This window comes from Paecilomyces variotii (genome assembly GCF_004022145.1).
Source record: "Paecilomyces variotii strain CBS 101075 chromosome Unknown C8Q69scaffold_10, whole genome shotgun sequence".
In the NCBI taxonomy this organism is placed as follows: Eukaryota; Fungi; Ascomycota; class Eurotiomycetes; order Eurotiales; family Thermoascaceae; genus Paecilomyces; species Paecilomyces variotii.
In genome coordinates this window covers 770,199-796,186 of record NW_021167149.1, presented here as the reverse complement: position 1 = coordinate 796,186, position 25,988 = coordinate 770,199, and the positions used below count along the sequence as shown (strand labels likewise).

Here is a 25,988-nt window from a genome sequence, read left to right as displayed (position 1 = left end):
GACACGGGAGGCACAATTTTATATGATACCAGCAGAGAGGGAGGAGAGAGAGAAGAGAGAGAGAGAGAGAAGAGAAAGAGGCCACCAGCACCAGCAGCCTGTGCTGTGCTGGACGCGAAAGAGGCAGAACTCGAGTCAACCTGCCCAGCGTCCGGTCGCCGCCGCCCGATCAGGACTAGTCTTTTACTGGATTGGTCAAGTGCGATCGCCAAGCACCGTGCGATTGGCTGGATTAAGGCGGTCACAAGGGCGGTGTGTTAAATATGGCAGAGCGGTGTTTATTCCCCCGCATCCCGAACAGTGGTTTTCGATTCAATCAGTGACGATGGCTGGCGTCAGAGAAGAACAATGAGGCTGTTGGCACTGAGGAGAGAATTCACGAAAGAGACTGTCCCCAGCGCCCTTGCAGAGATTCCGCTGGATAGTCAGAAGGAAAGACTGCGAGCCTCACTCAGCGCGCCTCGCTGGTTGGCTGGTTGCAACCGGACGGAACAACACAAGAGCTACTGATACGTCCAGCCTGGAAGATGAGATGCTAGTCGAGTAGAGCTCGAGTTGTTGGTAAGTGCCAATGGTATACTGGCAGGCTGGTCCAGATGAAGCACGTGATCAATACGATGACCTCGCCGGGCCATCGATATGTCCTCCGGATACTGTCACTATGAAGGTACCGGAAGAGGAAATAGCTTCTGCACGAGGTAATGGCAAAAATCATCTTGACGGACGCTTCAGGTCAGGGTCGACCTGGTCACCCAGGTCCCGGTCCTCCAGAAACCGCCGTCCTCGCAGCTTTTCAGGAAGATATTCTTGCACGACTTGGCCATCCACGTAGTTTGGGTTGTACTTGTATTCTTTGCCATAACCCAGTTCTTTCATCAATCGCGTCGGGGCATTTCGCAAGTGAATTGGTATGGGCAGTCCAGCCATACCAGGCTCTTGCAGAGCTGCGAGGGCGTTGTTGAGTCCACGGTACGCCCGAGTGCTTTTCTTCGACAGCGCCATGGCGACAGTGGCATGGGCCAAATTGATGCGGGCCTCGGGAAGTCCGATCTTTTCAACAGCGCTGTGAGTCGAGGCTGCCAGCGTCAGCATGCTGCTGTCTGCCAGTCCAATATCTTCCGATGCCACCACAATGAGCCGCCGGGCAATGTACAGAGGATCCTCGCCTGACTGCAACATGCGCGCCAAATAATACAGCGCAGCATCTGGATCGCTGCCACGGATGGACTTGTGAAAGGCAGAAATGGTATCATAGTGTTGATCTCCGGCTCGGTCGTAGACCAGGGTCCTGGTCAGAGATTTCTTCAGCTCCTCCTTTGTCATCCCAGGCCGTTTGGACAGATCCATAGCAAGCTCGAGCAGGTTGAGCGCTGTTCTGGCATCACCGTCCGCAAAGGTAGCCAGATAGCGGATCAACTCATCATCGACTAGTGCAGAAGGATTATAGTTGGGGCCCTCGACCTTCAATGCGCGGTTTAGGATAGACACAATGTCGTCATCCGTGAGCTTGGACAAAGTAAATGTCCTGCACCTTGAAAGCAGGGCATTCTGCACCTTGAATGATGGATTCTCCGTCGTCGCACCGATCAGGGTTACCTGGCCACTCTCGACGGGACCCAGGAACACATCCTGCTGGGATTTCGAAAAACGATGGATTTCATCACAGAAGATGATGGTCTTCCGACCGGTCAGGCCGAGTTCGCTGCGTGCGTCTGAGAAGATCTTTTTGCACTCCGCCACTCCAGAGCTGGTGCTATTAATCTCGACGAAGCGACTTCCGACCATGGAGGCAATGACCCGGGCAATTGTTGTTTTCCCAGTCCCGGCACCGCCCCAGAGGATCATACTGGGAACTCGGTCCTCTTCGATGAGCCCTCGCAAGACGCCATTGGGACCGACCAGCTCTTGCCCACAGACCTCATCGAGTGTACGCGGACGCATCCGCTCCGCCAACGGAGCTGCCTTTTGAAAGGCATTGACCTTGGGCCGCTTGAGCTGCCGTCCCTCCTCATCGGCAGCGGAATCGTCTTGTTTGGTCCGTTTGGCTTCTCCGGCATTTTCTTTGTCGTGGACAAGGGATCTCTTTTGTGTGAGAGTGGTGGGAGATGAAGTCGACGGAGGGTTCTTTGGGCCTGACGAAGCTTTCCGTACCGAGACCGGCTGGAAGAAGCTTGGGACAGGAGTTTTCTGGGATGAAGAGAGGTCTTCTTGGCTCGATCCGGATTCCTCGACGAAGCTCTTGCATCCCGAGTCGATGTGGTCATTTATCTTGCTTTCTCTGACCGACTTGCCGCATATCGGGCACGAGACCATGGCGACCAGCTCATCAGACCAAAGTAAAATACGCAGCCTATGATGACTTGATTGGTCTGGGAGACTGGGTAGTGATAATCGATCGACAGCTTGACAGTAAAGATATAGGTTAGGTTAGGTAGCTCTAGACGCGTGCTGGCTCGCGACGCGCAGAGCATAATTCAGTGATGACTTAATTATTGAGGCCCTTGAGGTGCCTTGTTTCCGAGGCAGAAACAAGGCATACAAGACGAATTTCGGAGAAGCATCGGAGAACGGAATTAATTCTTAAGTTAGTCTAGTCTAGTCTAGTCTGGTTATGGAGAGCGGAAGTCGCCGAGCACGCAATTGTTCCCCGCGGTAATAATTGCTATCTCTGTAGGACAGAGGCCATATCATATCTTTCTCCTTCCGCTGTCACTCGTCAGTTGAGTAATGCAGCGCGTTATTGTTACTCCAGTCCCTCATTTATATCCTCCCATATGACTGCCGCCTCTCGTTGCTTCCAATCCGTACTCACAAGCCTGCGAACACCTCCTTTACAGATCCCCGCAGTCTCCATCACCCGATCGACGCTCCCCCGCGTACCCGCTGTCTGTGTTAGAACAATGTCCGTAACGTCAGCGCGACAGGACCCTTTCCGTCCGGCCAGGAGAGTCGCTGGCCAGAGACAGGATGTTTGGTGCGTGGATATCTTATGCGCGGGTCGGATAAGGACGAGTTGCTGAACCATTCCAGGTCCATCGTCAACGAAGCAGCGGCAGCATCCCCTGTACAGCCTATTGTGAATATGGGACAAGGATTTTTGTAAGTATGCAACTTCCATGTGCCAATGGCCCGGAGAGGAGCTGACAGAACACTTAAAAAGTGGCTACAACCCTCCCCAGTTCGCGTTGGACGCCGCCAAAGAGGCCCTCGACCGGGTGGAGTGCAACCAATATTCTCCCACAAAGGTACCGGATGATTGCGTCCCTGAGCCTAGCATGTTGTATCTTGACTCACAATCTCGCAATCATCCAGGGTCGACCACGCTTGAAGAAGGCAATTGCAGATGCATACTCGGCTTCTTTTGGTCGCCAGCTCAACCCGGAAACCGAGGTCACGATCACGACGGGTGCAAACGAAGGTTGGACCGACAACCTGCATAATGTGATGGCACTGAACTAAGTGGTTGGCTTAGGAATGCTGAGTGCTTTTATGGGCTTCATTGAACCCGGTGATGAGGTTATCATCTTCGAGCCCTTCTTCGACCAGTACGTTTTGCGCACCGGCTATCAAATGGTAATACGGTGGAAACTGACTTTGAATTCAGATATATAAGCAACATTGAGATGCCCGGAGGCAAGATTCGATATGTCCCCCTTCACCCACCGAAGGATGGGGCGGTCAAGACCTCTTCCGCTGCTGAGTGGAAAATTGACTTCGATGAACTGGAGCGGACGATCAACTCGAAGACAAGAATGATTGTAAGCGTCCTCCTGCAAAGCTTGCTTTTTGGATATGATCTAACTGTCTGTAGGTTCTCAACTCACCGTAAGCTATAGCACACCATCTTACTGTCCCTTTGGATGAGAGAGAGGTTACTGATAAAGCCGTAGTCACAACCCAGTTGGGAAGGTCTTCTCACGTGAGGAGCTTGAGCGCATTGGTGCGCTTGCCGTGAAGCACAACATCATTATCCTATCTGATGAGGTCTACGACCGTCTTTACTACACACCATTCACTAGGATTGCGACCCTGTCACCGGAACTCTACGAGCGAACCCTCACCGTTGGTTCCGCGGGCAAGGCCTTCTATGCTACCGGCTGGCGCGTTGGGTACCTCATCGGACCAGAGCATCTGATCAAGTATGTAGCCGCTGCACACACGCGGATATGCTACAGCAGTGTGTCTCCTCTTCAAGAAGCCTCGGCTGTGGCATTTGAGCAAGCCGATAAGGTCGGATTCTGGGACCAGAGTCGGAAAGAAATGAGGCAGAAGATGGACAAGTTCTGCGAGATCTTCGATGAGCTTGGCCTTCCGGTATGTAGTTATTCAATCCGTCTATTTACATCTCGCTGTTGTCACGGATAGACTGACCTCATCGATTCCACTCTAGTACTCCGATCCCGAAGGTGGTTACTTCGTCCTGGCCAACATGTCCGCAGTCAAGCTGCCCGAAAACTACCCATTCCCTCCTCACGTAGCTAACAGACCGCGTGACTTCAAGCTGGCCTGGTTTTTGATCAAGGAGGTTGGCGTTGCTGCTATCCCGCCAACGGAATTCTACACCGACGAGAACGCACACATTGCTGAGGATTACCTCCGTTTCGCGGTGTGCAAGAATGACGACGTTCTAGAGTTGGCAAAGGAGCGGTTGAGGGGCCTGAAGAAGTACATTGTCCGATAGAGGACTGCTATATGCACATATTCATGTCGACTCTCTTATTTGCGTTGACACAAAACCCTTGGGAGGCTATATAGACGAGAAAAGGATAAAATCAGTAGAATTTGGCTCAGAAAAAAAAAAATCAGAACCCCTTGTTGCTAAGTTTGTGTCTTGCTTTCCTTAGTTAGCCAATGAGAGAAAGTATGTACCTACTATGATGGGACAAGCACATGGAGTGGTGTCTGGGCTTTATGTTTAGCTGCAACGGCGCTATGCCTTTACTATTTACAATTGAGCTCTGAGATTCCGCGATCAACGCCAAATCAGATGACTATAGAATATAGTTGGCTACCGCCGGCATGGTTTCTCTCTGTCAGATAGTGAAGATTCTTGAATCAGCTGTTGCTTTTTTCCCCCTTTCTCCATTGCAGATCTAAGTAGAACGCTTGGTGGCTCCTAAGTGGCTCGTATAAATTGGGCGCCATTCACGGGAATCCAACTCTGGGATAGAGGACACGTCACTCTACGTCCTCGATGGTGCCGTGGAATCGTTGTGATTGACCACTTTTTCTCGGGTGGAAGTCGATTCTCACCCATTGAAGGTACTTTGTGTGATTGAGCGTAAGTTAGATGTAGCTTTCTTTGGCTACTGGAGCCACTACCTAGGAAAGAGTTGATTACTAGGTAGCCGCAAACTGAGAAATCGGTCCACGTTTCGTCTTAGGTCAATTGTTGAACGCATCTCGAAGTCGCTTATCATACTCAGTTTTGTCTCTCACTTTTCCTCTGATAAAGTCCCAAGTCTTTTCCGTCCAGTAATACATCAGAACTCGATAAAAATTCTCATCGTTCTCATGTCCCTTTGCAAACCTTGGCTGTATATGATCGTAGAACACCCGAAAGAGGCCAGTGGGACTCCGTAGAGCTGCTGTATACCAAAATGTATGTACCTCTCTCCAGACCCTCTCTCAATACAGATGAAATCGTAGTGCGTGCGTCAAGGAGTCTTTCCTCATTCTGTAGGATTTCCACGAACTCTTGGTGGATCTGGGCGTATTTGTCGGCATCCATCTCATCTATCGCTTGATTCGTAAGCCAGCGCGGAGGATGCAACATCTCTATTGGCCGTGAGCATGCCCACTCTAGGTCAATCAAACACTTAATGTTCCAGTCAGCATCAACTAGGATGTTGCTCTGATGAATATCTGTCAAGCAAAAGACAAAAGGCCCACGGCGCAAATCACGTCGGAAGAACTGAGGGAAAACCATTTTCATGGTGGACAAGGCAGACATTTGATAGACACAATCCTGCTCGTTGGTAGCCGCATTTGGCTGATGGCGAAGGCGACTATCATGGAAAGCAAGAATGTCCATTACGTATGAGTCGACAGATGTATATGTGAGATTCCGGGGAATATCCACCGGAATCCTCTCGTTCTCTAGTTCATGGACTTCAAGAGTCAGCGGCCGATTACTCAGTGTCAAAACGCCATCATCGTTAATAGTGAATGAGCCGATCTGCGGTACAGGAACCTGGGCGATAGTTAGTAAGACTCGAGACAGGCTTCGAAAGAAGTTAGTCCGTAGTCGTGTGTCAACGTATCCCTCATCCCAGGTGTTTGAAAGCATCATCCCCTGGCCCTCCTCAATATATTCGATCAGAAGATAGCCAACGAAGAGATTCGGTCCATCGCCTCGCTGGGGCACAAGACGGGATGGAACAGGATATCCAAGTGTTGCCAGTGCCAAACGACGGAGATATTGCAGACAACGAGTCATCAAGGGCAGCGTATCGATAGCCGTAAACTAGGACCATTAGCGATATGCCTAAGATACAATGTAATGACTTACACTTTGACCGGTTGACAACCCAAATCCATAAAGTCGAGGAATGGGTACTGATGGACAGTGGCTCTGAAGCCATGTATAGGCTCCTGCCTCGCAACGAAGCTTCTCGTCTGCATTTCCAGGCCTGAAGTCTTCGCCTACCCGGTATGGCAATGGGAAGCGGATTATCACCCTTGTTTTCCTCCAAGCTGTGATCGTGACGGGGACACAAAGATTGAAGCTCCCATGTACCCAGTCAGCTTGATCAGCGACATGACATGCCGCTGCCTTTACGCCGAGGTGGCGAGCAATTACCGCCTGAATCAGGTTCCTATTCTTGTCTAGACGATCAAAAAACTCCGCCCTCTGGGCCCAATATCCAAGAGTGTGGAGGACATTTGTGTCCTTTTCTCTTGCAGAAGAATATGTGATCTCTCCGCGAAGCAAACAGCGAGTCTTAGGCATAGCACGCTAAAGTCTTGAAGGGCTGAGACAGCATAGATTCTAAACCCCCTATCTGGATGGCTTACAGGCAAGGAAAATATATTTTCCGCGTTCTGGAAAGAAGGAATCAAAAACAAAGAGGCAAGCTTGCGATACGGACTGTCGATCCTATCCATATAAGAAGATGACCTTACCATTGATTGTCTGGCGCATCCTAATAATTACTATTTACAAGTGAGCTTTGAGATTCCGTGATCAACGCTAAATTAAATCACTATAGAATACCTAGGTATACATGTTTTCTCCAACCAGGGATGATTACAGAGATGAGGCATCGCTTGAACTTACCGTCTACTGGGCAAACCATCCTATTCTCCAGGCATCCATCTCCAGTAGTAGTGGTATCTAGCATTTCCTTCTGCAGACCAGATAGCACATACTACCACGGAAATGCATAATCCGTTACAGCCACACTAGCCTCCTAGATTAAATATCAAAAGCTGGTTAAATTTGTTCGAATTAGAATACCTACTTAGAAGACTAAGTGTGATGCTTTACTCGAGAATGTTAACAAGAAAGATCGCCTTCGGCGCGGAATATCTTACTGAAGACAAGCTGTCGGAACAAAGCCCCTCCGAAGAATCAAAGCAATGAAAGTCCAGTAATTACTTCCAACCTTGTTAACATCAACGTACTCATGGTAATAATTGGCCTGTAAACTAACATGGAATCCTTATCGCTCCTCCTTCAGTCACCACATAAGTGGACGTCGCAACAATTCGAACTACTTCGACTAGTTCAGCATAGTGACACTCCTGCTGCTAATCTTATTGATCCAGAATATTTACCAGCAGACCAAGACGAAGGTAAGCTTATCGTTTCTCCTTCCATGTCATACTAAAATGCATATTAAAAATAACGCAGAGTTCGAAACTCTACACGCAGAATTCATCGAACCAACCGAAGACGATCTAGCGAATTTCAGTTCTACGCGCTCCATTTATCGACGTAATAGTTTCCATTCCGTTTTCGCCAGACTAAATGAAGCAATGAGATCACACAGCAGCTGGTCAGAAACATCGAAGCAAGCTATATTGTTTCTTTGCGAAATTCTCCTATCTCATATCGAAGCAGCGAAAAACCTGTCAGTGTAGATCACCCACTCTCTTGCGAATGAAGAGGCTCATGAACAGACCAAGACGTATGTCTACGAAATCGAAGATCCGGTTTGAAATACTCTCGTCCAGAATACGTGGCACGTTGGGTTGTGATGGGACACTCATAAGCGAGGCAGCTTCTCCGCAGCTTGTTGGCATATTTTCGGTCTGTGTCTGTTTCTCTTGTACTTCATACTCTAGCTGATGCCTTACAACAGGTCAAGAAAGAGAATGATACATCATACCTTGCTCGTTTAGTCTCCCAAGTCTTATTACAGGGAGTCCTCGCCTATGAACATAATATGGCCGTGATTGATGATCATACGGCATTCGTTCTGCGGATGGAAAGGACGGTTTTGAAACTCACTATGGCAAGGGTTTCTCCTACTTATATGGAAGAGCTCACTCATGGAAAGCCTCTGAGTGGAACTTTCGAAGTCTTTCACTCTGAGCCCTATGATCTGTGCAAAAGAGAAGGGCGAGGAGAGGCATTGAGGCTTATAATCGGGCTTTATAGATATATTAATGCTAAAGGAAGGCCCTGATTTATATCTATAGCCTTCCTTCAGGAATATTTTGCAGCAAGGTTATCTCGGCGTGACCACTTTGAAGGTAATCGAGGATACCGGTGCAGAAATGCAAAGCTCCGGTCCTCCCCATCTTTGTTTTCAAATCAAAAGACTTCGAGCGTCTTACCAATAGCTTCTCTGATGCTGGAAATGTCAGACGATAGACGCGTAGAAGATATTCTGCACTGAAATCTGCGGCAATAAATCTAAGGTAGGTTAGGAAATACCATGTCTTGAAAAGGACTAACTATCATTCACGATAATCAAAGCTTCTCAAGATAGCCAGATAGTCAGATAGTTACATAACCAGATTGCTGTTGAAAAGAAGCTTTTCGACAATTGTAAGATAATAATAGATATCTGTACTATCTACATACAAAAACAAGACGAGACAAAAACAGACACAGACAAAAACTGGGCTCCTGTTCCCCCACTGGTCATGAAACCAAGTACTAAATACAAGAAGAGACAAAAACAAACACAAAATGCCAATCCGCCTCTGGTCGAGATTGCATGTACATCAAAGAAACCAAGGAATAAACATTACTATCAAACATAGAAGGGAAAGACACGGGCAGTAACCCGGTCTGACGGCGCGGAAAGAAAACAAAACTAGAAACAGAAAGCAAACAAGACTGGGTATCGTAAGGGCAAGGGGGTGAAAAAGAAACAAACGGCGCGAATGGGGACGAAAGGGGAAATGTACAAGACTGGGAATCTTCAAGGGCAGTAAAAAACAAAACAAAACAAGACAAAAAACCAAAGAAAACACACAAAGACCAAAACACCAAACGCCAAACACCGTATCCCTGGGCCCGGGCACCAAGAACCGGGAGGACTTCATCGATCGAGGTCATCGCTGCGAGTTCAGACCCTTTTCCAATAATGGAAAAGGATCACACTCAAGCATTGACTCCCTCGATCTCCATCTCCCCGGTCCCGGCCCCGTCCCACCCCTCTCCCCGGCGGAACAGCCTCCTGTCCTCCTCTGCAACGTCCCCGAATCCTTCGCCCCGAGTCCGCGCCGCCACCTGGGTGACCTCGGGATGGGTGCGCCTCGCCGCGCGCAGGAGCCAGTGGTTGGACTCCATGTAGTCGCACAGGCCGACGAAGCCACGACCCATCCTTTGGTCGCCCAGGAGCGGGCGGTACTCGGCGCGGCAGACCGGGTCCCCGCAGCGACGCCTGTTGCGTCCGTCCCACTCCGTTTCGCAGGCATGGCGTTGCCCGCTGGTCTCGGGGCTCACAGCCACGGCGAGCTCGTGCTGCATTTGGTATCGCAGCGCCTTGTCGAGCTCGCCGGACCAGAGGCCCCGAGACCGGAGGTTGTCTCGAATGAGACGGAACATGTAGTCCACGAGGTCGAAAACCTCGATGGAGGCTGTTGAGAGGGGATGGTATGTTAGTGAATGGACTTTATATCGGGATGTGAGGAACTATATAAACAGGGGGTTCGGCTTACCGAAGAGGCAAACCCCCAGCACCCGACGGAACCGGTCCTTCTCTCCCGGCTCGTCAAAATTGACGACTGCGAGCACCCGGTTGGTGCATCGCACACCCACGTTGTTGGCTGGCTGCCCAGCCGTCACAAACTCCGCCCAGTCGGCGAAGATGAAGTAGTCACCACCAGAGTTGGTGGCATGGTAGACGGCTTGGCGATGCCGCTCTGGGGTGTCCCAGTTGTGATAGCTGGGCAGCAGAGGAGGCCCTTCCTTCTGACGCCGGGGAATCGTACTCTCCCGGCAGGGATGGCAGAAGGTCATCTGCCCGCAGAATGCCCAATGAGGCTTGATGTCCTCATAAAGGTGTTCTTGATTGCAGTATCGGACCTCAGAGAACGGTCCGCACCGCGGGCAGACGACCGAAGCGCCATCCCAAGAGCTGCAACGCTTGTCACAGTCGGCCTTCGCACATGGAAAGCCATGGCTATCGAGTTGCCAAAAGAAGCCTGCCGGTCGACGAACGACTGGACCACCTTGTCCGAAAATCGATGGCAGTGCTCGAGTAGTAGATGGCGGAGCGGGAGGGCCATGGCTACCGATAAGCTGTGACGTTGCAGGAGGATTGCCTTGTGTTTGGACGGGGCTTGTGGTGAATGCTCCCTGTGGGATTTGGAGGTTTGTTGGTGTTTGACAGGTAGAGGTATCTTCAGGATCCCTTGCGGTGAGCTCGGTGCTATCAGGCTCCGGGTGACTGTGACTTAGTGCGTATGCAGAGTGATTACCAGTCAAGGAAGTTATATCACGCTGTCCGTGTTCTCTCGTCGCTTCTTGAATTGGAGGCAGTCTGCTGCGGTCAGGACTAGAAGAGAGATGGCCGGTCTGGTGGCTATTCGTTGAAGCAGCAGAACGTTGGCTGGAAATGGAGGCGCGTCGAGTAGGAGAGGAAGACCTTTGAGCAGAATGGGATGAAGCTTGGCCGGATACCGCAGAGTGTTCATTGCGAAGGAGAATACGTTCAAAAGAACCAGTGCTTTCAAAGACTGAGCTGCCTGCATTAATGCCATCAGAACCTTGGTTCCTAGCATGTTTCTCTGTGTGGTCCGATCTGGAGGCTGTGACCTCACGACCGCGATGTGTTGCTGTATCCAATGTAGAGCTTGCAAAAAAGGACGTCGTGGAGTTTCTCCTGGAAGCCAGCAGTGCGTTGCGTTGATCGTCCTGTAGATGTGTAAGAGATTGTGTGATGATATCGTCAGTCAACGTTGGCTGGCTAGAATGTGGTGAAGGAGAGACATTGTGTTGAGAGCTCATGCTGGAGACATTAACTGAAGGACCCTTGGCAGCTGCCGACTTTGATGGTGAGGTATTGGCTCTGGCCCTTGTAGATGAAGATGCCTTCTTTTTCTTCGACGATACATTGGAGTCAGGCGCTTTGGATGTTTCTGGTAGGGCGACCGTCTTCTGGACTGGCTTGAAGTTAGGCACGTATTCCGAAGCAAGAGGGTCAAGAGAAGATTTGGAGTCTTTGGTAAGGGTTCCAGGAGTAGCTTTAGGGTCTCTCAAATTGGGTTGCAGTGACGGAGAATCAGAACTTGAAATGGGTACCTGAGTCGTGTTTAGAGCTGAAGCTGGACGGGATGACTGCGAGGCTGGACATGACTGTGCTGGTGTCTGCGACACGCAAGGCTGATGTTCAGCATCCTGTTCTGTGACTGGATCTGTCTGCTGACGACGGGAACGCTTCTTCTTCTTCGCGTGCTTCTTTTTCGCCATGCCGGTCTTGGTACTCGCAGTACTGTTATCTGGTTTGGGATCCTTCTGGGTGTCAGGGGAATCCTGACTCTGCTGTGTTTTGGATATGAGTTCCACGGCAGGAGATTTCACAGTATCAATGTTTTGGTTTTGATTTGGGTCTTCCGCAAAACTGACCTCCTTCCTCACGGAAGATGTTCCGCTTGGGTGGGAAAGTAAGATAGAAGAAGGATCTTGGTCCTGTCTTTCGGTGGTAGTGGTGTTGCTAGCAAGAATTTCAACTTTCCGGGGATCCTTAAAACGGTCCTCGCTCGAATGTTCTGTCTTTGAGGCCATCCAAGTTTCTGAGGACTCACTCTCGGGCAGAACAGCGTCCTGCTGGGGAGAGAGCGGAGATTCAGGAGAGATAGCAGCAGATACTGTGTCACGAGGAGTAGATTCTCCAGGAGTGGTCTCAATCAGAGGCTCTGTGGGCAAAGAGACCCTAGGAACACGGCCTTCTGGCAAGGAGTCGTGGCTGAAAATAATTCCCTCAGGCACAGAAGTAACTTCTAAGGTTCCTTCAGACAAATGGGTTGTAGGAGGAGTAGCAACAGGAGATTGGAGAAGAGGGGACTGAGGGATCGAAGAATGAGAAAGACGAGTCTCGTGAAGCACCGTCTCAGGGACAGGTCCTGTAGTGGGATCAGCCCCGTAAAGGTGTTCTGTCTCTTTAATGGGAGATGTAGGACAAGTGACCATGCCAGAGTCGCTCACTGCTGGGCCTTCTTGATCTTCAGACTTGGGGTTCAGCGTGTCATAAGACGGAAGAGCTTCATATGCAGAAAGGTAATCAGGTGAAGTGGGTGAAGGAGGATTTGAAGGAGACTGCAGTGTTTGTTGTTTTTCTTTCTCAGTCTTCACGTCCGCATCAGAAGTCCGGGTCGTGTTCCTCGCACGGTTTCTGTGATTGGCCTTTCGTTTCTTGCCCTTGTTCTTTTTGAGCCTTTTCTTCACAGCTCCGGAAGATTCCTGTGCATCCTCCTCAGCCGCAGGAAGGCTAGTGGATGCTGATAGTGCTGCGGCTTTAGCCTTTGCTTTGGACCTTTGTTGTGCTTCTAGTACAATCGGCCACCACCATTGATCTTCAGGGCTGATCTCCTCGGAATCATCAGACTCTCTTGTAGAGAGTGAGCCTGAAGAGAGGTCGATTCCGGCATTCCCAAAGAGCTCCTTCCACCATGTGACTCGGAGTAAGATTCGAATGGGGACGGTTATGGCATCTACAAACTTCCGCTGCATTCCATATATGTAAGTAAATGAGATGAAGAGGGAAGCAAGTTGGTAGACTTACCTTATCATTATTCAGATTGCCGAAGAAAATCGGATGTTCTCTGTCAACAATGGCAACAGCAAATTCATCCTCGTCTATCTGAAATTTGAAGTTGGTTATGCTAGAGCCTTGCCTGTCCTCCGTCCAGGAAACCTGGCAGCCATGGACCATGATTATATCGCTCCACTTGACGCGGCCATATCTTGACTTTTTGAGGTCATCTACATAGCCTCGAGCACTCTTCCCTAGAAACAATGTCTTGATGCCAAGGGTTGCCTTGTTTGAAAGGAGACTCTGGGTAATGTTCAAGAATCTATGCTTGCCCCCGGGGAAGTTGACTGGGAATTTGAAACGAAACTCCAGTAAACGACTTCTTGGATTCAAGCAGTCGTCGAGAGGTCCATCAAAGGGCACGTCGTCGTCGTTGAGGAGCACGGTTGATGGCTCTTCTTCTCTCCAGTCATCCACGAGCAGACATAGTGTCTCTTCGCCAGACTGTTCTGAGCTGCTGCCAGTGCCCATCTGTATAAAAATAAGCGGATATTCATTTATGGTGTGTATGGATATGAACAGCCTGCTTCGTATGTCGCAGAGTACATTCTCCATGTTTGTATTCTTACCTTTAAACGCGTCTTGTGATCCTATTATCATATACTGCACAGTTCTCAGCATACAGGAGTCAAGCCGCACAGGAGTATAGCTATGGGCGAATGAGATTGTGTGGATAGGATAAGCCGCGAAGTGTGAAGCCGCAGGTGTGGAGGCTAGTGATGTGAAAGTTTTCTTGTTGTGGTGTGGTGTTGTTTCTTTGAGCAGACGCGGCTGGTGAAAAAGCCCAGAATAACATAGGGGCGGACTCCTGGGTCAGAAAATATGGGCTCTTCAGTATCATATCAATGTTATTGCTACAAAGAAAACAATACCACTGGTTGCCTAGGTACAATAATGCGTGCTACCTTTGTCTAGGATATCTACTCGCCTGGTCTTGATGACAATCCCTATCTACATCCTAAACCTAGAATCAGTTGAGCGAGAGTAGAAGTACGGCGATACTTATCCATAATGCTAGTTCGAGAGCATGAAGCTATCGGTGGATACAGAGAAAAGCAGAAGATGGTCCATCAATGGTATTTCAGGGGCCGAGATGGCCAAAGAAAAGAATGATGACCGAGACTGGGTTTGTCCATTCGACGATATTGCATCCAGGCGAGAAGCCGAGTCATTACTGATCTCAACGTGTGTTAAGAAATATCGAAACTGCCCGTTGAGAAGTTCGAAGGAACGTGTTCAGTGAAGCTCTGTCAGTATATCCGGAGAGTTACAAGGCCACAATCTGAATTACCGCGGCGTTTTGAAGACAGGTTAGACGTGTAATGGATATCAGCCCCGATACATTACTTAAGGGGCATGCGTCACTATAAGAATAAACCCAATTGTCTGAGACGTGAGTGATGCTGCGGATGTTCTCTTGGCCATGACTAGGAATCGATGGATATTTATTTCAGTATTTAGTGCAGACTCGTCTGCGAGGAGCACGACTTGAACGGGTCTGACGCCAAATCTATACGCTGCAGCATTCTCGTTAACGTGTCAAATAATGATGGACATCTGTTATTGATTGGATCGCGACGCATTATATCTGACTTGTACTTCTTTGCCTCAGCGCCATCCTACCCGCCGTCCATGATGGGCTGGCAATGTTTCAAGCGCCCGACAGAACATTTTCCAAGGCGAACAATGGGCCAGGACCTGTGGATCATTAGGAATTGGCTCGCAGGCTAAGTTGTTTCGTGTCATCAGCTATTTTTACGTGCGCGAACAAAATATTGGCCGAACTTGTGTTGTCCGCGAGGCCTTCGATGATTCACTCTTAGCATCCCAGAAGCTTGGAACGCTATTCTAGTCTACCCCAAGAAATAATGGCTGAAGAAACAAGTAGCCTAGTTTCAGATTGGATTGCAGTAGCTAATCGAACTAGCTGCAGTATCGAGAGGTCGCGACCTTGGTGTCGCTGATCGTCTGAGCGGAGAACAAATGAATGGCTAGAAAGCATCGTGCAAGCGCCCCGATCATGGCGCTATTTTTGGCCTGCAGCGCTTTGCAGGCTCTTTACGATCGACCTGTAGGAGTTCAGCATTCGATATGCGAATCCATGACTCAGACTATATCGGGCTCTGGGAGTTCCTGGTGTCTGGCATCGTCTGCGGCCTGCTCCGGTGACTGGTTGTACACGATGCGGAAGTACTAGGCGTCTCGCCCAGTCGCGGCCATGAATACCTAGGTAGGTGTTTCTTTATAGGCGATTTTTCATCGTCTTTGATTCGAGTTGACGGTCTTAGCTCTTCTATTATTTTCCTACAATGGCTTTTTCATTTCACTGAGCTTGTCGCTTTATTGTTGTTGGCCTTTATGTTAATCACGAATTTCCTTTGTTGAATCTGCTATTCACGTTCAATAGATTCGATAGAGCGCTTCTACATTCATTGTCTGGCATACAGTGTAGCGCCAGTTGACTCTACTCTTCCTATCTTCTACAGCATACTCTTTTTTTTTGCAGTCCTCTTCTTGATATAGGTTATTACAACCTTTCGATTCCTCCAGATTATACAGTTGAAAAACACCTGTTCAGCGTCACGGCAAGCTCTTAATTTGCATTCGACGTATTTCGGCGCTGGTCGTCAGAGATACAGTCATTATCTTTCTCGGCTCTTTCACCATGCCATTCTTACGATCTGGAAGATCGATATTTCCATTACTCCCTCCATATGCTGCGCACGATCCCCAAGGTTCTGCGCAGCCGCTGCACCCCGACGGCATCACACCGTATCTGGGACTACGATCGCGTCTGTCGCAAGTATGGATCAACAGGTGGACGATATTGCTCCTTCTGGTCCTCGCGCGAACCTTGTTGGCTGTATCAAGCTTGAATAACGACATGGCTTCCGCCAAGCGAGAGGCGTTATCAGCATGCACGACCGTCGAGTCGATGGGCAGCGCAATGGCATCGATGCCGCATTACATGTCACAAGGAGTGAACGAGTTGACGGCCAGCGGCGTTGAGAAAGCAGTCAATGGCCTCATGTCTATGCTGACGCTGACCGTGACCGGTGTGGAGGAGCTTGTTGTATTCTTCATCAACACGATGACATCGACTTACCTGTGCCTCATCACTCTAGCTGTGCGAGGCAGCGCAGAAGTCGCTCTCAGCTTGATCAAAGATGCCTCGGACTTCCTCAACAAGACTCTCCCAGATATCGGCAGTGATATCCACTCAACTATCGACACTTTCCAGAGCAGTCTCAATGATTTCATCAAGGATATAAACTCCGTCACCAGTGCTTTGGGTGCGGACAAACAGATTCCTACCTTGGACGTGAATGGCTCTCTCGACAAGCTCGACCATCTCCAACTTCCATCGTCGATCGACGATGACATCAACAAGATCAACAGTTCCCTCCCGAACTTCAAGCAGGTTCAGAACTTCACAGACAACGTGATCCGGCTACCGTTCGAAGAGCTGAAGAAGCTTATCAATGAGTCCACAGTCCAGTATAAATTCGACCGCTCCGTATTCCCTGTGCCGGCAAAGGAACAACTCTCCTTCTGCAACGATAATGATGGAATCAATAGCTTCTTTAACGGCGTGGCGGACCTTGTCAACTTGGCGCGAAAGATCTTCATTGCCGTTCTAGTCATCGCCGCCGTCCTGGCTTGCATCCCCATGGCCTGGCGCGAGATCCGTCGCTGGCGCTCGATGAAAGATCGTTCGCAACTCGTTCGAAGGGACGCCCACGACCCGATGGACGTTGTCTACATCGTCTCCCGCCCTTATACTTCAACAGCAGGTATCAAAGCCGCCAGTCGATTCAGCAACAGTCGGAGACAGATCCTCGTTCGCTGGGTGTTCGCATATGCGACCTCGACCCCGGCTCTCTTCGTGCTCAGTCTCGCGATCGCTGGCCTCTTCTCCTGTCTGTGCCAGTACATCCTACTGAGAAGCGTCGAGAAGACCGTTCCCGAGTTGACCGACCAAGTCAGCGCTTTTGCTGACAAGGTAGTGGACTCGCTGAACAACGCCTCAGAGCAATGGGCCATAGGAGTCAACAAAGTCATCGAAACAACCAACAACGACATCAACAAAGATGTGCTCGGCTGGGTCAACACGAGCACAACGGCTCTGAATGACACGCTCAACGCGTTCGTCGACGAGACAACCAAAGTCCTCAATGAGACCTTCGGCGGTACGCTCCTCTATGAACCTATCAAAGAAGTCTTCAACTGCCTGATCGGTCTGAAGATCGAAGGTATTCAAAAGGGCCTCGACTGGGTGTCAGACCACGCTCGTGTTGATTTCCCCCTCATGCCCAACGACACTTTCTCCCTAGGAGCAGCAGCCAGCATTGCCAGCGACAACTCCGACCCGGGAAATAGCTTCCTGGCAGATCCAGGGGACCAGACAAGCAACAAGATCAGCGAAGCCGTAGTACGAGTCGTCGACAAGCTCGCAGACGAAATCAAGACCGAAACCATCATATCCAGCATCATCCTCCTTATATGGGTCCTCATCCTCCTCATCGGTATCATCCGCGCCCTCACCCTCTGGTGGACTCGCGAAAGAACGCGCGGTGAAGGCGCCGGAATCACCCACAACCATGCCTGGAATATCAACCCCAATAATGGCAACGGTCTCTCAGACGCGAACGGCTTCACTGACGTGCCACTCACTGCTATGCCTACAGTGTCCAGAGGAGTAGTAGCCCACGACAGCGACGAAGACCACTATCCAGATGAGAAAGTCGGGTTTGCAGGCCAACGAAACTACGACTCGGCCTTGAAGGTCGATAATGCCGCCGCTGCTGTTCGCGAGAGTAGTTACGTCGAGTACGGTGAGAAGTTTTGAGTTTGTATAAAACAACGAAATGGTCGTTCATTTTTCCCCCTTGTTTCTTGACCAGATTGGCATTCTTTATGTTGGGAGGTTTCATTCTAGAAAATACTGCAACGGATTTGCATGTAATAATCGCATCTCATTTGTGATTTATTCTGTTGGAGGAGCATTTGTTGTTGTCGGCTTTTTTTCTTTCTTTCTTTCTTTCTCCTGATCTTAAGCCTCTGCCTAGAATCATAATAAACACTACGGAGCTCAGTTACTGTATTAATATTTCTCGATGCTGCATCAATTAGCTCACCATAGTTATAGTTACTAGAATAGGATGTTCGGGTCAACCTGAAGGTCGTTGGAGATTCGCTACTCTACTGAGCTCAAGTAACTATCATTATCGTACGTACGAGAAGAAAAATTATTACCTGGACTCGAGTGAACATTATGAATTCAAATTTGCTACTTGTCTAGTTATTGTATATAATTGTAATCTAAGGGAGCTTTGAGGACGCTTCTCGGTATGTCGGATATCCTAGAGTGTCATCTAGATAGCCACGAAGAAACTCTTCTCGCCCTCCTTCGGAAGAACCCTGGCTCGTTCGACGATTGGATCAGCACAGCTGACTCGAATGCGTTCGGGCGTTGCTGGACTTTGCAGACTCAAGACGTCTGTGACGCCCCATTGCCGCCGGGCAGCTTTGAGCGCATCGCGGATAGCAAAGAAGACGGCGCTACCCATGAAGAGCGGGGGTTCGCCAACGCCGCGCGAACGCTGGATCGTTCGAAGATTCTCCCACTCGACATCTTTGAGCAGGCTGACGTTGAAGACCTGCGGAATATCCCGGAAACCGGGAATTTTGTAGTTCCCCGGTCCCTTGGTGAAGATCTGACCGGAGGCACGGTGCCAGAGGGATTCTTCTGTAGTAAAAAGGCCTTGGCCTTGGATAAAAGCGCCTTCGATCTGGCCATAGTCGATTGCTGGGTTGATGCTGCGGCCTACGTCCATCTTAATATCGGCGCGTAGAGGTGTCCAGTCGCCAGTCAGTGTGTCTATCTGCACTTCAGCCGCTGTGACACCTTGGGTGAAGTAGAAGAACATCTGGCCCTTGTTCTCACCCCAGGTGTAGCCGATATCCGGCGTACGGTAGTATCCTTGGGCAGAAAGGTTCACTCTGTCGAAGTAAGCCGCATGAGCCAATTCTTTCATAGATGCATTAGGCATCTTCTCCCGGTACGGGCGAAGACGATGATTAATTTGCTGGCAGGCATTAAAGATCGCATAACCGTTCAGATCAGAACTTGCCGAGGCAGCTGTGGATGAAGTGTTCGCAACCGTATTGGTTGCTGTCTCTGAGATAAAGACATCCTCCAAGGGGACCTGCAGTGCCTCAGCGGCGATCATAGTCATCTTGGTGTGGAGTCCCTGGCCCATCTCAGTTCCACCATGGGCCACCAGCACGCTTCCATCATGGTAAATATGGACCAGAGCACCTGCCTGGTTCAGAAATAGAGCAGTAAAAGAAATGCCGAACTTTGTCGGAACGATAGCTAGGCCTCGCTTGGACCATTTGTGAGTTCTGTTGTACTCTTCCACCGCTTTCCGACGTTCCTTGTATGAACTCTCCTCCATAACTTGCTTGTACATCAGAGGAACGTGCCAGTCTTTGAGTTCCTGGCGAAAATGTGTCTTGTCACCAGGGTTGTACATATTAAGCGCGCGGAACTCCTCAACTGGAATATTCAAGTGGTCTGCGATTTCGGACACAAAAGACTCGGCGAAGAAAAGACCCTGAGGGCCACCAAAACCGCGGAACGCCGTGTTGGAGATGGTATTCGTCTTGCATACGCGTCCGCGCACATGGACATTGGGGATGTTGTACACTCCATCTGCATGGGACAGTGATCTCTCCACTACAGCGCCGGACAAATCTTGTGTGTGGCCGCCGTTGGCGAAGATGTCAGCGTCTAGAGCAAGAAGCTTTCCTTCGTTACTGACTCCAACTTTCCATCGGCACAGGAAAGGATGTCGCTGTCCGGAGGTAACGATATCCTCATCACGGTTGAGCATACAACGGACCGGTCGCTTGACCTTAGCGGCAGCGGCGGCACAAATGCCAGCCAACTGTATCGATCTGGTCTCTTTTCCACCGAAACCGCCTCCCAGGCGCTTCACCCGAGATACAACTTTGTTTGCAGCTACACCAGCCACTTGAGCAACGTATGTTTGACTGCCCGAAGTCAGTAATGGTCACTTCTGATATAATACGTATAGTGTACTTACGTTTCAGTGGGATTCTGCGTACTGCTCCAGATCTCCATCTCACCATCCTCGGCCTTGGGGATAGCGACGCATGCCTGTGTCTCCAAGTAGAAATGTTCTTGACCACCCATTCTCGAGACACCGGAGAAGACATGGTCGGCACTTTTGAAAGCAGATTCGGGATCGCCATTCTTAATATATCGGTAATGCTCAAAATAAGAGTCCGCTTCGATGGCCTCCTCAATAGTCAAAATTGCCGGCAATTCTTCGTAGTCGACCTTGACGGCTCTTGCAGCTGCCTCTGCAACCTTTGCGGAGTTCGCCAAGATGATACCAATTGGTTGGCCTGCGGTTGTGACTTTATCTACAGCAAAGAACACCTCGTCACGGTTGGGCGCACCCCACCAGTTTGCTTCTGGACTTGGAAGGGAGGTGTGGTCGATGTAATCAAAGACACCTGGTATGTCCAATGCTGCCGAGGCATCCACATTGAGAATCTTTGCATGAGCCTTCGTAGAAAGCACCAAGCAGCCATAGAGCTCGTTCTTTTGGTTTGGAATATCATCCGTGTACTGAGCTTGTCCAGTACACTGCTTCAATGCAGACACATGGGCTGTTGGCTTTCCCAAGATTCTCTGTTGATACGCCACAGAAGCATCGTGGTCTTTCTTGCCAGTAGATATAGCTCTTTCAATCTCTTCAATTGCTTCCTGGTCAGCTCCCAGCGCCTTGGCCTCCAGTTTGGAAAGTACGTCGTGATAGAAGCGGTAGAAAAATGACATGGCGAGAGTTTTTCGGTAGGTGGCCATGCCGCCAGGAACTCCAAATCTCAGGTCAAAATCCTGTTCCAAAGCATTCATGACGCCTTCCAGGGTAGATGGATCGGTAAATTTCTTTCCCACCAGATACTCTTCAGCCGTTTTCGCAGAGACAGTCATGGGTGCCATGCCACCATACACCAGACTGCAGCTCTTAACGTTGTTCGATTCTGACAATGACACGCGGAGGGCAGCATTTACAATAGCGATATCGTCATCTTTTCGCTTCGACTGCTTGTATGCTCGAATGAACTCGCCTTTGTCGCTGGCGACCGGAATACGGAGACTGGCAATGACAGCGTCGGGTGGAAGAGCAGTGGTTCTATATCCTTTGAAGAACTGCGTCATCGGAATTTCTGTTTCTTTCCCCAAAGATTTAGCGACAAGGGTTGTATTCGTAGCCACAAAGACTGGGTTGAGATCCGATATTGGAGACGCAGTCGCCAAATTCCCTGCCGGCGACGCGACATTTCGAATCTGACGCCCTGCAAAGTAACGAAGCTGCTTTTTGATCGCCTTAAAAGGCTGACCTCTGACAGGACCATAGAGTTTGAGAGCTTCGTCACAGATATTCTCCAAGTCTGTCAACGAGACATTGGCACCCAACTCCAGATGATCGTCCTTAAGACTGTATTGACGCAGCTCCGCAATATCCCCCACATATACAGATGCATCGTATCGCATTGCCTTGAACTTTACCTCGATCTGCGTCTCCGTACTTCCTCCAATGAGTTTCGCGGATGGATACACACTCTTGATCTCTAGAAGTTGTTGTAATGTTGTTGGCCTGTACCACTTCTTTCTCTTGTTTCCAAAGGCCAGAGGCTTGAATTGGTGTTTCTTCAGTGCGGGCGGAAATATCAATTCCGTGTCGGGGTTGTAAGGAATGAAGTCTGGTCGCGCAAACGTAGGCCCATCGCCATTGATGGGTTCGTCCGCCGTCGAGCTCTTACAACATCCACCTGACCCATTCTGCTGTTCCATACAACAGCCGCTCCCGCCATTGGCAAGGGCTTTCCCGCAGCCCTTTGTGACAGAGAAGCTCTGCGCCGCATCTAAGATAGGTCGATAGCCCGTACACCGACAAAGATTCCCATCGAATGCCTCTTCCACGACATGTTCAGAAGGTTCAGGGTTGTTACGAATAAGTGCATAGAGACTCTGTCAAATACCACAATCAGTTCAGCTGTATTTGCGAGACAATGATAATCTGGTCGTTTTACCATCACAATGCCCGGCGTACAGAAACCACATTGGCTTCCATTCCCGACAGCCATCCTCTGCTGGATCGCATGTGGATTCTTAACATCTCCAATGCCTTCGACGGTGATGACATGTTTCCCATCCACACTGACCAAGGGTGCCAGGCAAGCGTTGACGGATGCATGGTAGAGCTTTTTTGTCGTCGGATTTATATGTGACACAACCTGTTACCTGTCAGAGATCTCCCAGTACATAGGTCTCCTGTACTATAAGCCCGCGGGGGAAAAGAGGGAAAGAAAGGAGACATATGTAATCTAGTCCTAGTGGTTGATGAAAAACATACCACTGTACAAGCACCACAGCCGCCCTCAGCACATCCGAGTTTCGTTCCCGTTAACCCTATCCCTCTTAGATACTCGAGAAGTGTGATTTCCGGATCGACACAATCCAACGTGATCTTCGTCCCGTTGAGGTAGAAGCGCAGAGTGTCGTCGTAGTCCTCCGTCAAGCGTGCCAGCGATACAGCCTTATCGGGGGCTACCGCAGGGTGCGGCGTGTCAACGACACCTGGAGCCATACCGAAGAGCTAATTGCTGTCGAGGACGTTGATGTCAGGATATCTTACTTCAAGAGAGGTAGACTGTTGCGATGTGATTGATGATCATCAAGCTAATTATCGGTCTGGCCGTTGGGCGGAGTCGAGTGGAGATCGTCTGGAATCGAGAGTAGGGATGATTGAATATACAAAACTACCAACCACAAGGGGGGTCCGAACAGAGGAGATTTATGAAAGAAAGAGAAAAGAGAGAAGAAAGAAGCTGTCCAGAATACCGATCTGGATGAGAATGACCATCAAAGCAAGCAATCGATAATCATCAACCGACCTGCTTAGGCTTCACTTACTTATCGGGACTCCGCCGGCCTCTCCACGCCGGGAGCTTATCGCCGACCTCCTGTGCGGGGATCGCCACCTGCCGACAGGCCAAGTCTCGGCTGCTGTATATTATTATTATTAGCTACAGGATTCACGCCTCCTTCGTGTGTTCGCCTTGCTGAAGATGCGACTTTAATTATTCAGTTTCGAAGCCGAGGATTGAAGAATATCTTGAATAATTAAAAGGTTTCGTCATCATCTCACCTCGTTCAACCCAGAATAAGGCAAAAGCGTCGACTGCTGCTGCAGTGCAGGTAGCTGAATTCAGATCCGGTGTCCTTGGAAGGACAGTAAATAATCTCTAGAGAGCTGTCTGATCCGTAAACATATCGCTTTTACTCCCAGCCATTGAGGAAGGTACATGTAGACCTCCCAAAGAAGACTCAGATATAGACGCCGGTCCGAATCTCCATAACAAGGAAAGCAAGTGGAAATATACAAAAGGCCGAATACTTGGTATGCTAAACAGAGAAAGTAGATGACCCGACAAGAGAAAAGGAAATTAGATGCGTGTCCTAAAGCTTGGCGCGGCGCCTCATATACGAGAAGAGATTGATGGTTCATCTACTCTTCCATGCGCGCGCCGACAAAGTTCTTTTCCTCTTCCTCCCACTTCTTGCGCTCGACCACACTTCGGGCCCTGTCATTACAGCAAAGTTAGTCGGCCACCAAGAGATGTAAAGATACACGGATCTTCAACTTACCGATAAGCCCTCACGAAGCGCCATGCCTCAGTATCGGCAAGATTCCAGGCTTCAGCCACGTCTCGGACACCAATCCGGTTTGTGTCTTTGCTCCTGAGTACTTCTCGAGCCTTGTCGAGCAGAATATATTCTCTGTCGACACCATCCTTGGCACCTACGGCGCCCTTTCCATCCTTCGTCTCCTTCGTCTCCCTCGTCTCCTTCTCCTTCTCCTTCTTCTCGCCCGCTTGTGTGTTCCGCGGGATAGCAAATCCAAATTGCCACTCCATCTCGTCCAGAAGAGAGGGCGAAAGACCCTCTCCCGCTTTAGCTGGAAGGGATTCGACAGTCATCCATAGCGAACGAGGGACCGCAGCGTCTCCAGCGACGGCCTCTTTGAATGTCACTACTCGGGAAGGGCCTCCACGTTCTGTGCCAAGCAAGTCGAGGGTGACTTCCTTCAACCACTGATCACGCTGTGTCTCTCGTCGAATATACCGGGTGCTGATATCATCAGATCCCTTCAGCAGACTGATCAAGGTATACGGGTGCGGGATGGCACCAATCGTGAAGATCTCAGAAGTGTTTTTGAATACGGACGGCTGGGTGATCGGCATCGCCTTGGCTGAGGCGCAGGGAACGCATTTGGGACGATTGGGGGGACACGAGGTAGGCAGTGTCGACGGAGGACATTGGATGAGGGCCTTTGCGAGGAGCAGCACCGGCTCGACCAGGGCGGTGGTATGTTCCGGGAACGGTTTGAGAACAGCAATACCGGAGACGAAGGTGTTCTGGAAAGTATTGTGCAAATGAGAGTTAATTAATTCCGTCAACGCGAGGCGGCCTGCAGCGGAAGAGTCCACGTGCTTCTCAGCGAGGGTCGGGTAGTGGGACGTGATAGTTGCGGAATCGTAGAAAGCCAGCGCACTGGGCTGCTCTACTTTGAAGAAATCGGGCGGGATAATTTCGGTGATGGATTTAGCGTGATCGTTCGCGTTCTTGATCGCCTCCTTGAGGGCCTCGTCAATGCGCGTCTTCTCTCCTGCAAAAAGCCCGCTATCGAGGTTTTCGAAGCGGGTGATATGAGTAGGGACAGCACCACGGCGCAGATACGACAGCAGCTCGTCGTCATACTTAGCCATGGGGAAACACCGCCAGTCTGCAAGGATGCCTGTGCCCATGTGGCTCCAAGCCAGCCAACTAAAGAAATGAGCTTCCAGCTGGGGATCCAACTTGAGTCTCTGCACAGCCTCGTAGAGTTGGTTGTTCATCGCCTCTCCACGACTCAGGACAACCGGACGGAAGCCCTGCGCAAACCACGCCCTCCGCCAGGCCAGAAGCAGCTTGCTATCTGCTGCCTGCTCGTCCTTGTCATTCTGTCCATTGTTGTCATAATAGGTGTAAACCGGGGGCCGCTCCCGCAGCGGTGGCAGGACGGAGCGGTTCTCGTCCAGGGTGATAGATGACGAGAAGGGATTGAGCCAGCTCCAGTCACTAAACCAGCTGGACTCTCCGCTGGTACTGTTCTTCTGTTCCGGAGGACGGTGCGCTGCTGGACGAAACGGGAAGCGGATGTTGCTCAAGGATGGCAGCTTCGGATGCGGAACATATTTGGCAGGCCCGAAGACTGGTGACGACGATTGATCGGAGATCGGAGTAGAAGAGAAGATCAGTAGCAGAAAGGCAAAGAAAACGACGATAGCAACGAGGGAGATGGTGCGATGAGGAATCATCTTCACGTCGGGGAAAAGGTCCCGGAGCCTGAGAACGAGCGGAAGGCCAGGGGCCGGGGGGATTCAAGATGAGGAAAGATGGCACTCGTCTCCTGGTGGACTGCCCGCCTCGACCGTGAAGTAGAGGCTAGATCTGTGCATTAGTTTGTGCTCTCAGGCAGATGGGATGATCATTGGGCCCTCAAAACTCACGGAATCCACGCGGGAGAACGACGAACACTGAGCGAGTCGGGCTCGTTCAGTACTTCCTGATCCTTCTTTCTATGCAAACACGCGATCAGGCGTGGGAGACGCCACGCGCGGCGGTGCGCG

At 50.1% G+C, this 25,988-nt stretch overlaps 8 protein-coding genes across 8 annotated transcripts; 3 read left to right on the top strand and 5 right to left on the bottom strand.

The window, feature by feature from the left end:
• Positions 1–711: 711 nt before the first annotated feature.
• Positions 712–2,313, bottom strand: C8Q69DRAFT_405977 (DNA polymerase III, clamp loader complex, gamma/delta/delta subunit; the record flags this gene model as incomplete). Its single annotated transcript, XM_028628101.1, has 1 exon — positions 712–2,313. One exon carries the CDS (start codon positions 2,311–2,313, stop codon positions 712–714), a length of 1,602 nt encoding a protein of 533 aa, XP_028483014.1.
• A 587-nt stretch (positions 2,314–2,900) lies between these two features.
• Positions 2,901–4,681, top strand: C8Q69DRAFT_406355 (kynurenine aminotransferase; the record flags this gene model as incomplete). The annotated part of the gene is made up of 9 exons (XM_028628113.1): positions 2,901–2,974; positions 3,031–3,099; positions 3,161–3,245; positions 3,313–3,418; positions 3,473–3,545; positions 3,605–3,758; positions 3,812–3,825; positions 3,891–4,314; positions 4,391–4,681. The coding sequence occupies 9 exons, from the start codon at positions 2,901–2,903 to the stop codon at positions 4,679–4,681; spliced, it is 1,290 nt and encodes a 429-aa protein (XP_028483013.1).
• Positions 4,682–5,385: 704 nt separating this feature from the next.
• C8Q69DRAFT_487982 (hypothetical protein) lies at positions 5,386–6,952 on the bottom strand (the record flags this gene model as incomplete). The annotated part of the gene is made up of 3 exons (XM_028632025.1): positions 5,386–5,535; positions 5,597–6,466; positions 6,512–6,952. The coding sequence occupies 3 exons, from the start codon at positions 6,950–6,952 to the stop codon at positions 5,386–5,388; spliced, it is 1,461 nt and encodes a 486-aa protein (XP_028483012.1).
• Positions 6,953–7,496: 544 nt separating this feature from the next.
• C8Q69DRAFT_476056 (hypothetical protein) lies at positions 7,497–8,886 on the top strand. Its single transcript, XM_028631239.1, has 4 exons — positions 7,497–7,797; positions 7,856–8,075; positions 8,131–8,254; positions 8,307–8,886. Exons 1-4 carry the CDS (start codon positions 7,656–7,658, stop codon positions 8,631–8,633), a joined length of 813 nt encoding a protein of 270 aa, XP_028483011.1. The 5' UTR covers positions 7,497–7,655; the 3' UTR covers positions 8,634–8,886.
• Positions 8,887–10,798: 1,912 nt separating this feature from the next.
• On the bottom strand, positions 10,799–11,300 carry C8Q69DRAFT_476053 (hypothetical protein). Its single transcript, XM_028631238.1, has 2 exons — positions 10,873–11,300; positions 10,799–10,820 (listed from the first exon to the last, which is right to left on the bottom strand). Exon 1 carries the CDS (start codon positions 11,182–11,184, stop codon positions 10,894–10,896), a length of 291 nt encoding a protein of 96 aa, XP_028483010.1. The 5' UTR covers positions 11,185–11,300; the 3' UTR covers positions 10,799–10,820; positions 10,873–10,893.
• A 4,345-nt stretch (positions 11,301–15,645) lies between these two features.
• Positions 15,646–18,106, top strand: C8Q69DRAFT_68010 (plasma membrane fusion protein prm1). Its single transcript, XM_028633919.1, has one exon. It carries the CDS (start codon positions 15,880–15,882, stop codon positions 18,061–18,063), a length of 2,184 nt encoding a protein of 727 aa, XP_028483009.1. The 5' UTR covers positions 15,646–15,879; the 3' UTR covers positions 18,064–18,106.
• Positions 18,107–18,474: 368 nt separating this feature from the next.
• On the bottom strand, positions 18,475–23,227 carry C8Q69DRAFT_476049 (putative xanthine dehydrogenase HxA). Its single transcript, XM_028631237.1, has 4 exons — positions 22,670–23,227; positions 22,347–22,550; positions 20,327–22,284; positions 18,475–20,273 (listed from the first exon to the last, which is right to left on the bottom strand). Exons 1-4 carry the CDS (start codon positions 22,901–22,903, stop codon positions 18,590–18,592), a joined length of 4,080 nt encoding a protein of 1,359 aa, XP_028483008.1. The 5' UTR covers positions 22,904–23,227; the 3' UTR covers positions 18,475–18,589.
• Positions 23,228–23,824: 597 nt separating this feature from the next.
• C8Q69DRAFT_406262 (hypothetical protein) lies at positions 23,825–25,676 on the bottom strand (the record flags this gene model as incomplete). The annotated part of the gene is made up of 2 exons (XM_028628112.1): positions 23,825–23,900; positions 23,965–25,676. 2 exons carry the CDS (start codon positions 25,674–25,676, stop codon positions 23,825–23,827), a joined length of 1,788 nt encoding a protein of 595 aa, XP_028483007.1.
• Positions 25,677–25,988: the final 312 nt, after the last annotated feature.

Coding starts and splice junctions, on each gene's coding strand:
- C8Q69DRAFT_476056 (XM_028631239.1), top strand. CDS start 7,656: ATGGAATCCTTATCGCTCCTCCTTCAGTCACCACATAAGTGGACGTCG. Junction 7,798..7,855: donor ACCAGCAGACCAAGACGAAG/GTAAGCTTATCG, acceptor AAAATAACGCAG/AGTTCGAAACTCTACACGCA. Junction 8,076..8,130: donor ATCGAAGCAGCGAAAAACCT/GTCAGTGTAGAT, acceptor GAACAGACCAAG/ACGTATGTCTACGAAATCGA.
- C8Q69DRAFT_476053 (XM_028631238.1), bottom strand. CDS start 11,184: ATGCTAGGAACCAAGGTTCTGATGGCATTAATGCAGGCAGCTCAGTCT.
- C8Q69DRAFT_68010 (XM_028633919.1), top strand. CDS start 15,880: ATGCCATTCTTACGATCTGGAAGATCGATATTTCCATTACTCCCTCCA.
- C8Q69DRAFT_476049 (XM_028631237.1), bottom strand. CDS start 22,903: ATGGCTCCAGGTGTCGTTGACACGCCGCACCCTGCGGTAGCCCCCGAT. Junction 22,551..22,669: donor GCTGTGGTGCTTGTACAGTG/GTATGTTTTTCA, acceptor GACAGGTAACAG/GTTGTGTCACATATAAATCC. Junction 20,274..20,326: donor ACGCAGAATCCCACTGAAAC/GTAAGTACACTA, acceptor GACTTCGGGCAG/TCAAACATACGTTGCTCAAG.